Source organism: Vidua macroura, chromosome 4 (assembly GCF_024509145.1).
Source record: "Vidua macroura isolate BioBank_ID:100142 chromosome 4, ASM2450914v1, whole genome shotgun sequence".
NCBI lineage: Eukaryota > Metazoa > Chordata > Aves > Passeriformes > Viduidae > Vidua > Vidua macroura.
The window spans coordinates 28,741,014-28,753,693 of record NC_071574.1 but is presented as its reverse complement, the minus strand read 5'-3'; the positions used below and the strand labels follow the sequence as shown (position 1 = coordinate 28,753,693).

The following is a 12,680-nucleotide window of genomic DNA, read 5'->3' as shown; positions in this document are numbered from 1 at the left end:
CTGTTCTGCTCTTCCCTCAACAGTGAAGGTAAAAGTACTTAACGTGCTCTGCTGATATTATTTTCAGCTGACACAGGAGTGTCAGAAGAGAAAAAAACTACATGGAGAGATGACTAAGTAACTGGAGACCACAAATAATCTTTTTAAAACAGTTACGCAATAGTAAGCATCTCAAGGCTTGCACAGCACAAGATCAACTCAGATTTTTCTTTTCTGCTTTATCAGAAGGAAGAAAATAGGTATTTTGGAACTAATACCTGAAGGCTTCATAGTATAGTTTATGCGCTCGCCTCTCCAATATTCCAGAGGTCTCAGCCGTATCCTTTTTGTCCGACGAACATTGGGTGTGTTCGAAGGCATTACTGATTTGAAGGATCAAGTCATTCACATTAAGTATGAAAGAAAAATTCAGAGACAGAAAATATTAAGTATTCTTTCCTCTTGTTCTGTACCACAAGTGGGTCAGCCCTTCCCAGCTGATATTTTTATCACATTGTTATCATGACAAGAAAATAGGATTCAAGTATTACCAAATGCCTTCTTTTGCATACATCAGTATTTCACCCTCCCTTTTTCTTAAACAATCACCACCCTGACTTGACATTAGATTTCATTCTATATATCTTAGTGAACCACTGATACACAGACATTAGGAGCTCCAGCTGGAGGACAGCAAACATGCTTCATCTGCGAAGACAAAGTTCTCGACAAAGACTAAGAATCCTGCCTGAATTTGGGGGATTTCATTAGCAACCATGAAAAGGCACTGCCTCAGTTTTGGGAAGGGGAGGGTAACAGAGACTGCCTAAGTACATCCTCCTCTTCCAGATTCAGAAGTCCTGTTTCCAGAGTCCAGAACAGCAGCATCTTTATGAAAAGAAACTCTACTTTTATGAAAAGAAACTCCAATTTCCAGGATTTCTCAGATATTTACCTTCAAATGTACTCATCACACAGTCTCAACTTTCAAGTTGCATAAGCTGCCATATATTAATACAGTGTGATATTTTAGTGTTTTAAGAAGAGTAAAAGCCCTTTAAGATCTCAAAGCAAAATAATCAAGAATATTTAAATGTTAAAAATAGTAAATACGAAACAGTTGCTGAAACAGTTTCTGAAGGTAGACAACTAAAGTGTTGTGCGTAAAATAATAACGAAGCCAATAAAAAACATTCACAATGTAAAACAGACAAGCATGGGACTACAACTGACTGCACGCCCATTGTTCCATCCTATCCAGACTCAGACCACCACAGAAGGCAGGTTATTTGCACCCTCAGTTTTACTGCATAGAAGCAATTCACTCACTGAACAGTAAGAGTTTGTCCTGACTCAGTTTTTTAGGAATGTATTCAGTGCACATTGCTGGGTGTGGAGCTGCTGAGCCAGCCAGAGACTGAGCTCTGCATGGGAGCCTCAGGCAAGAGGTCATGAACTGATGCTGTCCCTTTGAACAACAGTGGGCACAGGGACCTGTAGCCCAGCCCGGTGACCAGACACTCAGGGACACAGCAGGAGCCAAGGACTCAGCTGGAAGGAGCAGCAGGACCCTGGACTGTCGAGCACACAGAATGTGAGGGTACAAAAGTCCAGATAGTCCCTTGTTCCAGTTTAAGTTGTTATTCCATTGCTACACCATAAAATTATTTAAAGGAACCAGAGGTCTGAGACTCTGCTATGAGAAATTCAGGGTAAAGCCAGCAAAGAAACCTTGTCGCCGTGTAGAGAGTCAAATGGAGCACCTGTCACGGCACTGGAGCCACCCACTGTAAAGGGGTTTCAGTCCCAGGACTTAAAGTCTGTGGTGGTGGGAGTGTGACTGCCAGAGTGGCTCCTAGATGATCAGATCTGAAAGTTTCCTTAACACAAGACCATGAAAAACAGAAGTGTGGCAGTTAATAAGATAGTTGTTGAATGGAGTAATAAAAAAAGAGAAACACTATAAGTTTTAAAAAATAACTTTCCAGTTAAGAGAAGGGTTGAAGGCCTGAAGAAATAACAAACCTTATCTGTAAATACTTATGAACAGATGAATCCATTTCTAGGTGTTTGTCTGTGTCTCCTTCAGCAACATTTACAAGTTGGAAATGCATTTGCATTTACACACTTACATTATATTTTAATATACTCTTACCTATTTTATGGCTTGCTATTTCGTCTGACAACAGATGTCTTAATTTGTAATTTGAGTCTTCAGAAGTATCTGAAAACATATTCAAAAACCCCATCACCAAAGGTATTTATTATTCCTGACTTTTATTCAATATGCTGACACAAACAGAAGTCCCAAGAATAGTGCTTCCACCAACATTTTTTGCTATAAACTATATGAAATCCATTGTAGATAAACAGTATCTCTAATTAGTTTTAAACAAAGTAAACTTAAAAATTACTTGAAAACTATACATTCAAATAAATACTCCTCAGACCTATCCCTCTTTTTAAAGTGAACATTGACAACGTATAAACTATACACATAATTTTATTGATTAAAGTGCAAGGTCATTCAGATTTATATCACTGAAACCTAACTTCAGGACAAATTTTTTACCAGAACACACACAAAAGTAGGTATCTGAAAAAAGCATTACATGGTTTAATAACATTCCCATCTGGTTCTGAAACACTAAGGAAAAGACTTCATATCTCCAGGGCTCACGTTTATTACAACAACATGTGGAACTTGTGCAGTGAAATTTAAAACTGAAACCAAACAAATAATAATAACCCTCCTCACACAAAAACCCCCAAATACAAAACCAAACCAAACAACTAACAAAAAAACCCTAACACAACAAAGCAAACAAAAAGACCCCCACAAACAAAAAGCCAAACAAAACAACCCCCCCAAAAAAACCACAAAACCAAAGTATTCCTTGGGGAACAGGCCATGACTCCATCAGTGCTGTAATTTGGCTCAGGTTTGCCTGAAGTGACTGCATACAGGATAATCATATGGCAACACATCAAACTGGTACAAACTGAGCCTGAAAATTTTGTTCAAAGTATTTTAGAAAGAATAACTTTATCCTGGTATGCATGATGCCAAAACATGGAGGGCTGTGTTCTCCCAAAGCTAACAATGTAAAGCTGGCATGCTGTACCACACACTTGGATAGAAATGTAACCACAGCAAATAAAACCTGCATTTCTTGTTCTGAACAAGCTGAATACAACTCTCCTGAAATTACTGAACTGTCAGTTACAGTTTATAAGAAGCTTATACATAAAATGCAAGGAAATACAAAGTTCAAACATTACCTGAAGATGTATCATCCTGCTCAGGAGACTTAGTGCTGGAAGCAAATTTATCACCGTCTTCTAGAACAGGCCCACTGCAAAGGAAAAAAAAATACACTTGAAAAATATACTTCTTCACCTGAACATGTCAAAGGAATATTACAGCACTACCAAGAATAGCAAATTTAAGGTTTTTTCAGATCATATGGGCTGAGTTCTATTTTGCATTTAAACAAGTCAATAACAATTAGACACTGAAGCAAATGACTAATCCTTAGAAATCACAGGTCGGAAGTTCATGAACTACTCCCCTACTCAGTCATAGGGTAGACAATTAGTGTTCACACCTCCTCTCTACAGAGGTTTCCTACTTTTTATTTTTTTTCTATTCCAGAACAGACCTTCTCCCCGCCTCTGTAGCATTACCTTACAATTTTCCATATACCATAATTATAAAAAGTGCTTTAAAGAGTTGTTTTGCATACTCTAAGGAAAGGACAGTAAAATAATATGTAGTCTATCATGAAATCTCCCCCATAAAATAGCAACAATTTACACATATAACTTCAATAGAGATTCTCTAGCAATCAAGTCACTTGTAACAGAACTTCTCCTACAGACTTAGAATCAGTACCCTTGACCTTCCTTCTTCCCCTATCTGAGGCTGTGCTTCACTGCTTTTACTGTGCCAGTGAAGTTCAGCTCAACTCCAAAAGGTGCGTTTCAATTACCTAGGTTAGCAAATCTACACTACCAATTTGTCCAAGTCAGTCTGCAGTACGTTTCCCTTGGAAATAAAGCCCCCAACGTTTTCAGTACAATGACTGTGTAAGAATTTAATAAATTCACAGATTGCCACTCCTGTTTGCTTCGTTATTAAGCTTCCATCTCATGAAAGGGGAAGACACATGCCTATGTACATGCACAAAGAGTATGGATTGTAGATAGAGTTCTATCTTCCCTACTTGACATCAATTTTATTAGTGCAGCTGTCATTAGTTCTAGGAGCACTGGTCTTTCTGCTCAAAAATTACACACTAATGTGGAAGCAAGCCTCAAAGGAAAAAAAAAAATCCTCAAAGGCAAGAAGCTTGTTATGACCCCTTATTCATGACAGGAAGAAAAACTGTATTACTTTATTAACTGTATTTGCACAGTATTTAAAGCCCTGAAGCAGGAATCACAACCCTGTTCTACTTGGTGTTTCACCAGTAGGGCACAGAACACGGCAGCTGTACCAGCTGCCCAGTCTCAGGGGGTCTTCATGGGGCAGAAGTAGGATTAAAGTAACATTTTTCAGACAACTCAAGAAATTACCTTTCGCAATTCTCAACCTTCTCAGTTACAAAGGAATCCCTAGAAAAGAAAAAAATATTCTTACTACATTTGGTGTTAACTAAACTTAATGAAAGGAACATGTAGATCAATAATTTTATGTCCTGAACAAAACTATAAAACAGACATTAAAAAAAATTAAAAAGCAATGCAAAGACCAGTGATTATAAACCAGGTTTTAGACCACTTGGTCTTTAGACTGACAAAAATAAATACAGCTGAAGAATTAAATGCTGTATTTTCTAAATTTATTTTTAAAAAGGAACAAACTTGACAATGAAGTTATTCCGTGGGTGGTGAGATTGTGTTAAACTAGATCTGCTATGCAAGTCTCACAAAACCACTTTAACTAGAACACGTTTCCTCATGTAGGGGACACTTAAGTATGGCACCCAGCTTTGAGAAAAGAGTGTTGATTAAACTGCTTGGTTTCTCTATTATCTATTCAACCAACCTCAACTACCACATACTTGAACTGGGCCATCTGCTTAAAAGCTGACAAGATGCGTTTAATTATCTACCAAGTTATACACCACATTTGTAAAGAATCACACAAAAAGCTTACTGTGGTCCATGCTGTCTGTTATGTTTTCTTTCGTTACTTTTTATTTTTACATCTGGTAACTTCTGTTTTTTCCTTGCCATATCCTGTACAGAAGAGCTGTCAGAATCTGTTTGAGACTCAGGGTCTTCAGGGCTTGAGCAAAAAGCTTTCTTGGTTCTGCGTGGAATCTTTTTGGGTATCTTCCCTGAAGACTTGTCAGACCATTTCTTTCCAGGATTCTTCACATTCTCCATGGGATGCTGGAGTGCTTTTAGAGGAGTTCTGTTATTTGCACCACCAGGTAACTCTGATGTGTGTATTACATTTCTAGGCTTTTCGGACTTAGTCAACTTCTGAATCATGCAAGTCTCTAATTTCTGATGCAAGGGCGTGGTGCACACTTCATTCAGTTCTACAGGCTCTCTTTCAACCTCTTCTTCACCAGGTTCACTGTCAGAACTCTCCTCTCTTTGTAACTGAGGCTTTTTATTACTACTTTTCTGGACAGATGTTTTAAGTTTCTTTCTTGGACTTATTGTCCCTCTCTTAGCTACTTTGACTTTTGGAAGTTCCTGCTTAGCAGTTTGTTTCTTCTTAACTAAATGCTGAGAAGCTTTAGAAGCCAACTGCAGATTCTTGGAAGACTTGAGAGACTTTTTCAGTGACACAGTCTGCTCTTCCTGACGCCCAGATGAGGGCATAGGCAAATCCTCATTTGGTATCCTTGTTTCACACTGCTCTTCATCAGATAGTTTTGTTTCCAATCCAGCCCATGACAACATCAGTTCTTCATCTTCTGGTTTCCAGGATGTGTTCTTTTTCTGGTTTGGAGAGTCTTGCCTAAGTGCATCCTTTTTAGTCTTTCCTGTCAATACACAAAATATTTAGATATTAATACCTTTTCCCATTAAACCTGAAGAGATATGTTGACAACTGAATGCATAAAAAAACCTCAAAGAATTAAAATGGGGAAGAAAATAATAAAAAAAAGAGGTATCACAAAACCAGTTTTATCACCACTGACTAAAAGAAGGCTTTTACTAAACTATAGTCTACAAAAAACCTTTTGGTGTACTTCCAGTATTTCGTATTAAAAAAAAGGGGGCAGAAATGTTACATTGTCTGCTTTCCAGTTTTCAGTGTTTCATGCTACAAAACCCTTCACAAATAATTCCTAAAACTCAATCCCCTTTCTGTCCATAGCACATAACTGCCTTTCGATGGTGAGAGAACAAAAGCTTGTTGGGTACCTACCTTTTGTGACTCTTCATACGAAAAGACAACATTGCTAATTTAATTTTTAACATTATAACAGGAAAGGAAAAGGATGTGGTGAAAAAAGTGAAGACACTGTCTCATTGCCTCTCTGTCTCACCCAAATCTAACTGCGCAACTGAAACACCAAAAAAGGAATCCATTGATGTCTATCACCTACTTTATCACAATTTTCTTATAAACCACCAGAAAACAATCCAGTAATGTGACCTGTAAGGAAAAATCTGAAGAGCTGTTAAATAACTTACCCATATGAGTACTCCTTTGGCTTTGAGATGTAAGGACATTTTCTTCACTATTAGAGACTGAATCTGATGCTGACATTTCTTTGAAGTCAAAAGCTCCAACATCCAGATGATCCAGTTTCTGTTTAGTAAGTGCTTTAACCTGTACTTTTCTCTTCTTGACTTTCTTATTCTTTGTCTTCTCCTTTTCAGAGGGCTGAAGTTTAGAAATTGGAGTTGCAGAGCCATCTTTTTTTGATTTTTTGTTCTTAGTGGGTATTGAAATCCAAGAAGAAGATGATGCACCACCTGATTCATCAATTAAAAATTCACATTCATTTTCTATTTCTATTTCTTGGTATTTCACAGGAGGAGGTGATGGCATCAAGGTCGAATATCTAAAGAATGGAGGGAAAAAAACATTCATATCATTCAGGGTGGGGGGAAATTGACTTTCAGTCTTCCAAATCTAGTGGTAACTCACCACACCTAGACACAGTACAGAACATTCCTCGAAAGAATTATTATAAAGTTCATCCATCATACATTCCATATTAAGCCTCCATACAAACCTCTGTCCAAGTGTTCTTGTTGCTACAGCTGCTAAGAAAGCTGAAGAGAAAGTCTTCTGTGTCCGGGTAGATGATGCAGTAATACGTTCTGTTCCCTGCACAGGAACAACCTGCGCATCTCTCCCAGGCTGAGGTCCTTCCAAATTTTCAACTTCTCCACGGCTCTTTGCTGCAGCTGGTGTACTCCAGTTATCAAAATGCAATCTATGAATGAGAAACAGCATTCAAATATGCTGCCATAAATCCTGAGTGCACAATAAAGTATTGTGAGGATGGACAGATGCTCCTGCTGACAGCATCTCACTTCCTATGAACGAGCTTCCCTTTGTAAACTTGCTGCAACAAAGGTTAGCAGTAGTGCTTTCCAGTATAGTAGCAAGTGCCTACAGGCAACATGGAGTCAGCATGTGACTCTTGATCAAAGTAAAGGCTGCTCAGCAAAACAAATTCCTAATTTTAGAAGAATGGGCTTGAGAAATTGTCAGGTTTCCTAGACTGCAGGTGCACTGTCTTTCCAATCTCATTCAATCAATGGGAGTCAATGGGATCAGTGTCAGTCCATCTTTATGATCTACCCCAGAGATTCAGTCCTCTAGGAAAGCAGAACTGTGGCCAGGACATTGGCCAGTGCTGCAGTTCAGCTTCAAATCTTCCAACAAGGAGATAATAATCACAACTGAAGCTATTTTACTTTGAATAAAGCATTTGTATATTCAGAGCAAGAGGAACAATGACTGGTCATTTCTGCTTTAACAAATTTTTGTTAACTTTTAAAGTCAACACTGTCAATAGTATTCACTGAAGAAGTCTACGCAAGCTGAGAAGCTGATACTTTGGTGCACTCTCCTGGAAAGAAGAGTTTAATTTGACAGGCTTCCTTCATTTGAGTACTGCACTTATCACCAGAATATTAAATAAAAAATAATTCTGCCCTTTCTAAACCCAGATATAGAAACTTTCTAAAAAGCTTGGAATTATTTTTTATGAGTTCACAATCCAAACTCGATTTACCCTGAGGTGGGGGACATACCTGGAATATGACACCACAACCATGTTCAGCTCTACTTACTTAACTACAGGAGAACTTTTCGCTTCCTCCACAGGAAAAGGTGATCCAACAGACCCACGATGATTCTCAGGATCCAAAGGCACAGCCGGATGCTGGCACAATGCTTCAATGTCTTCTAAAGTATGTTTTTTTTCACTTTTAGACACAGGAGACTCTGTCTTTTTAGAAGTAGCTACGCAATCAGGTGTTGTAGTCTTCAGGTGTGATTCACATGACTGTCCTGCCATATATATAGTACAGGTTTAATTCTTTTACTTCAAACCTAACAAAATCCCAAGAACTAGTTACTTTAAAAAGCTTAATTCAGTAATACTGTGACCAACCTCTGCTGCTGACTGGTTTTAGCGGTGATGCAGGTGAGGGTTCTGCAGGTGAGGGTTCTGCAGGTTCACGTGCTCTTTTCACAGAGCTGGATGACCCTGCCTTGGACTGTCATAGTTGGTAACAAATAATGAGATGAAGTAAAATATTTGAAAAAGCAACAGTATTTTAACAGGAATACACATTTTTAAAGACCATTAATATAATTCATGCTCTTCCCTTAATTCACACTCATTCAAATCACAGTTCTATTTCAGCTAAAGACTGCAACTTTCTATGGTGTAAAACTTTCTAAAAGTAACTGTAAATTTCAAGCAACAGGTAAAACAGTGTGTACAGTAAAAATCTATATGCAGCTTTAACCAGACATCTGGCTAATCTCGAGGTAAACTACTTATTATTGTCATTAACATGAATTCATTTAAACTATTTAATTACCCTTTACTAAGACAGGCTGAGGTTTAGCAAGAATTGATTTCAGATTATATTCTAACATCAGACTGAATTAAACAAACATCATTATAAGGTTGCATGTTCTAAACCCTGCCATTAATAGACTATCCTACTTAAAAGAAAAAAGTAAAATCAAAATATTAAAACTAAATATACAGTCTAGAATATTGGCATCATCCTCTCAGGCAGCACATTAACAAGGCCTTCACCTTGTTTCCACTCATCAACAAAGTTACAGACATATGAAGTTATTGTACAGATAATTATCAGGAGTTAACCAGCTGCTTTTCTACATGAATCCCCTTTAAATTTCACTGCCCATCTGATAGCTAAGAACTGTGTCCATATATCTAGCAAAGTGACCACAACCAACTCCAGTGGTTGGAGTTGGTTGACAGCCATACCCACCACCAGTAATAAGGCAGCGTGCTTCAGCCTGAGACCATGAGAAATTTAACTGTCCTGGACAAAAAGCTGAAGAAGCTTTCTTTAGTAAAAACTTAAGGAAAAAAGCTATTAAATAATTATACTTATAGAATATTTACTATTAGAGCACAACAAACTAAGAAAAAAACCCACATTTTCAATAACTATTATAGATCGTTAAATTGTAGCCCACATACTTTTACAGGTGCTCATACAGAACCAAATGCTACAGAATTGAACTTGCACCCACATGAACCAGTGTCCAGTGCTACACTATGACACTGACAGAACTTACGCTTTGTCTCTGGACTGAAGTCCTCTTCTCAGTTTTCGAAACAAAGGTTGAGCAATTTGGAGAGTTTATTGTAAGATCACTGCTGCAACCTATGAAGAAAAAAAACCAGTAAATATGGGAATCTTGGAATTGTCCAGGTTTTATTTATTTTAACAAGTTCTAAGGCTCACTAAGGTCATGTAAATTCAAACAAGAAAGGAACCAGCTGCTTGAGAAAGAGATTATAAGACAGCTAAGACACAGTTATAAAAAGTTGAGAAGGGGCTGTTCTTAAAAACCCTGAGAAATACTATTTTTATCCATTTTATCCATATTTTTTATTTCTGTGTACTCACCACTAAATAATACAAGGAAGAAAATATTTTTCTTTTATCAGCAAATCAAGCAAAACACCAAATAAGAACTTACCTTCAAAACAATCCTGTATGACTTTCAGTACGTTTTGACCTGGCTGTAGATCAATCTTATTTCTAAAAAGAAGAGGGGAAAATATTTTCCATCAAAAATGTCAAATGCTCTTATCCCAAATATTAAAGTAGCAAAGTTTTACTTCTATATATTTTAGGTTATTATTTCTTCTAGTTCAAACTTTAATATATTTTTACCTACCATTTCCATGCATAGATATCTGCAAAGAAATTTGTCTAAGTAGGAATTCCAGGAAAAAAAGCCTCACTGCCACAGATTATAATAAGAACGAAGACTTCTCTCTACATTAAAGAAAACATGCAACTACTGCAACAGCCCTGAGGTAAATGAGCTTTAGGCTGGCTAGAGTCTCACTTGAATAAGTAATATTTTTATAAATCAGACCTGGAGCTATGTTGCCTGTACAGTAGTGCAGTTGCAGCAGACCTAGAACCAGGCCTGAGGTATCCTATCCATAAGCAAGTGAACAGCTGGTTGGATTATTATTTCAAACCAGCACAAATGAAAAGGGAAGAAGTGAGTGATTCACCAGCCAGACAGTGTTGATCAAAACCAAAATAACACTAGAAAAGCCATGGAATATTACTCCCATAATGATCATGATATACCTTTAAAAACAGCTAAATGTGTACATTCGGTAAGCTCATGAGATGCATGTCCAGAAATGGATTTCAGCAACAAAAACCTCACAGACTCCTAATACGCATGTAAAGAACATCACAGCACTGCAAATGCTCAAACTCATTTCTGCCATTTACCAGCAAGGTCCAAATATGCTGGAATTCTACCTGAGCTTCACTTCTCTACTCCTTGAAAGGCAACATGTTTGCACAGATTATTGCTTCCCTACTCAGGCAGCCCAGTTAGGGTTACCTTAGGTACAGCTACACCACAGTCCGCTGCCTCAGCAAAGGAAAACCTTGGAGCCTTGTTCCCCCACCCCCCTCCACCAGAGCTTGCTCCTCTTACCACTAAGAAATACAAGAAATTTGGGAAATCAATACGGTACATCAAGTAGCTTTGACATTTAGCTCTCAGATAAAGTCAAGGTAAATTTTCCACAACCTAAGAATAGGTGTTTAAATGCAAATTACCCTCCTCCATGGCAGAATCTTGCTCTGTAGTCTTTTTTTAAACGATTCTGTGAAGAAATAAGAATCCATTTTTACTAATCATGATGACACCTGAAAAACAAGTAAGCAGATCTCAAGGATTCTAGAGACAGTGGCAGTTATTGCAGCACTGATTTTCTTAGAATGCCACAGTGCCTCTTCATACACTTGAAATCCAAGTATAACCTCATTCAAACAACAGCAGACAGGACTCCAGCCATTTACCACAACTAGAGCAGTAATAATTCAAGCAACAACACATTCTCTGTGTAATCAAATAAAGCTGCTGACCTGGGAATGGTTGTAGAGGATAAAATGGGAATAAAGGGCAAGAAAAATTCAACAGCAAAGCAGAGTGTAGTTCTTCACAAATGTGTCAGGAAAATATCTCAAAAAATGAAAATGTTTAGCTGAAAAAATCTATAATCTCTTCCTGATTCGTGCAGAGTATATGCAATGTGGAGTAATGCAATTATCTAATCCTAACACAAGAGAATTCAGCACGTTTGTCTGAAGTTTGCCATACTGACTGTACTTCACTGTGATTCCCCTTTAGATATTACTTCTGGTATCAAAAATAATCAAACGCTATATGAATTGATTTCACTACAATTTTTCATCATCGGTTTAAAGTGGAAGAAGGAAGATACACGTGACAGGGGAAAACAACTGACCAAAAGACACCACTTCAGAAATTATATAGAAACACTCCGCAGTCAATCCGGCACTCGAGCATAAACTTAAACCCCCTTCCCTTCGCAGCAGAGTGCAGCATAATGCACTGGGCAAAGTGACCTTGCGCACTAAAGAAATTAAAAATTCCTGTCAAGGACCTAAAAGAGCCTTTAACAGTTCATTTATTATTGTGTTCGTGTCGCGCTACACATGAAGAATTTTAAAATTTATGCATGATTCTAGGGTGCCTGCACAAGTGTCCTGCTCTCGATGTGCTCACTCTCCCGTGGAAGTCGGCTCTCCAGAGGCAGCCTGAGAGGAACCGGGTCTGGCACAGACACTGGTGCGCTGAGGGGAACGGGGCTCCCGACAGACCAGCCAACATGCCTGTGCCAACCGCCCGGAGCCGGAGGGAGCGCGGAACCCCAATCCCAGCCTCGCCCTCCTCAGGGGCAAGTGGAAGATCGGCCCTGTCCCTCCCCTCAGGAGCGCGCCGAGGGCCGCGCCTCTGCGCTACGGACGAGCCCGGCCACCGCCCACAACAAACCAGACAGACAGATATAGAGACGCACGCAGACAGACGCGGACACACAGAGGCAGGCAGGCAGGCAGACAGACAGACGCACAGAGCGGCCGCTCCCGCGCTCTCTCACCAAGGCCTGCGCCATACCAGACCGGGGCCGGCGCGCGCCCCCCGCGCCGCCTTCGAA

General features: G+C 38.9%; 1 protein-coding gene across 2 annotated transcripts in view; it reads right to left on the bottom strand.

Moving 5' to 3' along the window:
- Positions 1–12,680, bottom strand: part of CENPC (centromere protein C) — a 28,911-nt gene extending 16,231 nt beyond the window's left edge. The window contains exons 1-13 of one of the 2 annotated variants that reach the window (XM_053976039.1): positions 12,624–12,680; positions 11,278–11,324; positions 10,163–10,224; positions 9,755–9,843; positions 8,583–8,688; positions 8,260–8,479; positions 7,191–7,394; positions 6,643–7,016; positions 5,141–5,984; positions 4,558–4,596; positions 3,262–3,335; positions 2,135–2,203; positions 258–362 (exon numbers count right to left, since the gene is read on the bottom strand). In XM_053976039.1, coding sequence (XP_053832014.1) covers positions 258–362; positions 2,135–2,203; positions 3,262–3,335; positions 4,558–4,596; positions 5,141–5,984; positions 6,643–7,016; positions 7,191–7,394; positions 8,260–8,479; positions 8,583–8,688; positions 9,755–9,843; positions 10,163–10,224; positions 11,278–11,324; positions 12,624–12,638 — 2,248 coding nt within the window. In that variant the 5' untranslated portion in view covers positions 12,639–12,680. Of the gene's footprint in view, positions 1–257; positions 363–2,134; positions 2,204–3,261; positions 3,336–4,557; positions 4,597–5,140; positions 5,985–6,642; positions 7,017–7,190; positions 7,395–8,259; positions 8,480–8,582; positions 8,689–9,754; positions 9,844–10,162; positions 10,225–11,277; positions 11,325–12,596 lie in introns of both variants that reach the window. The other variant, XM_053976038.1, reaches the window with a different exon arrangement.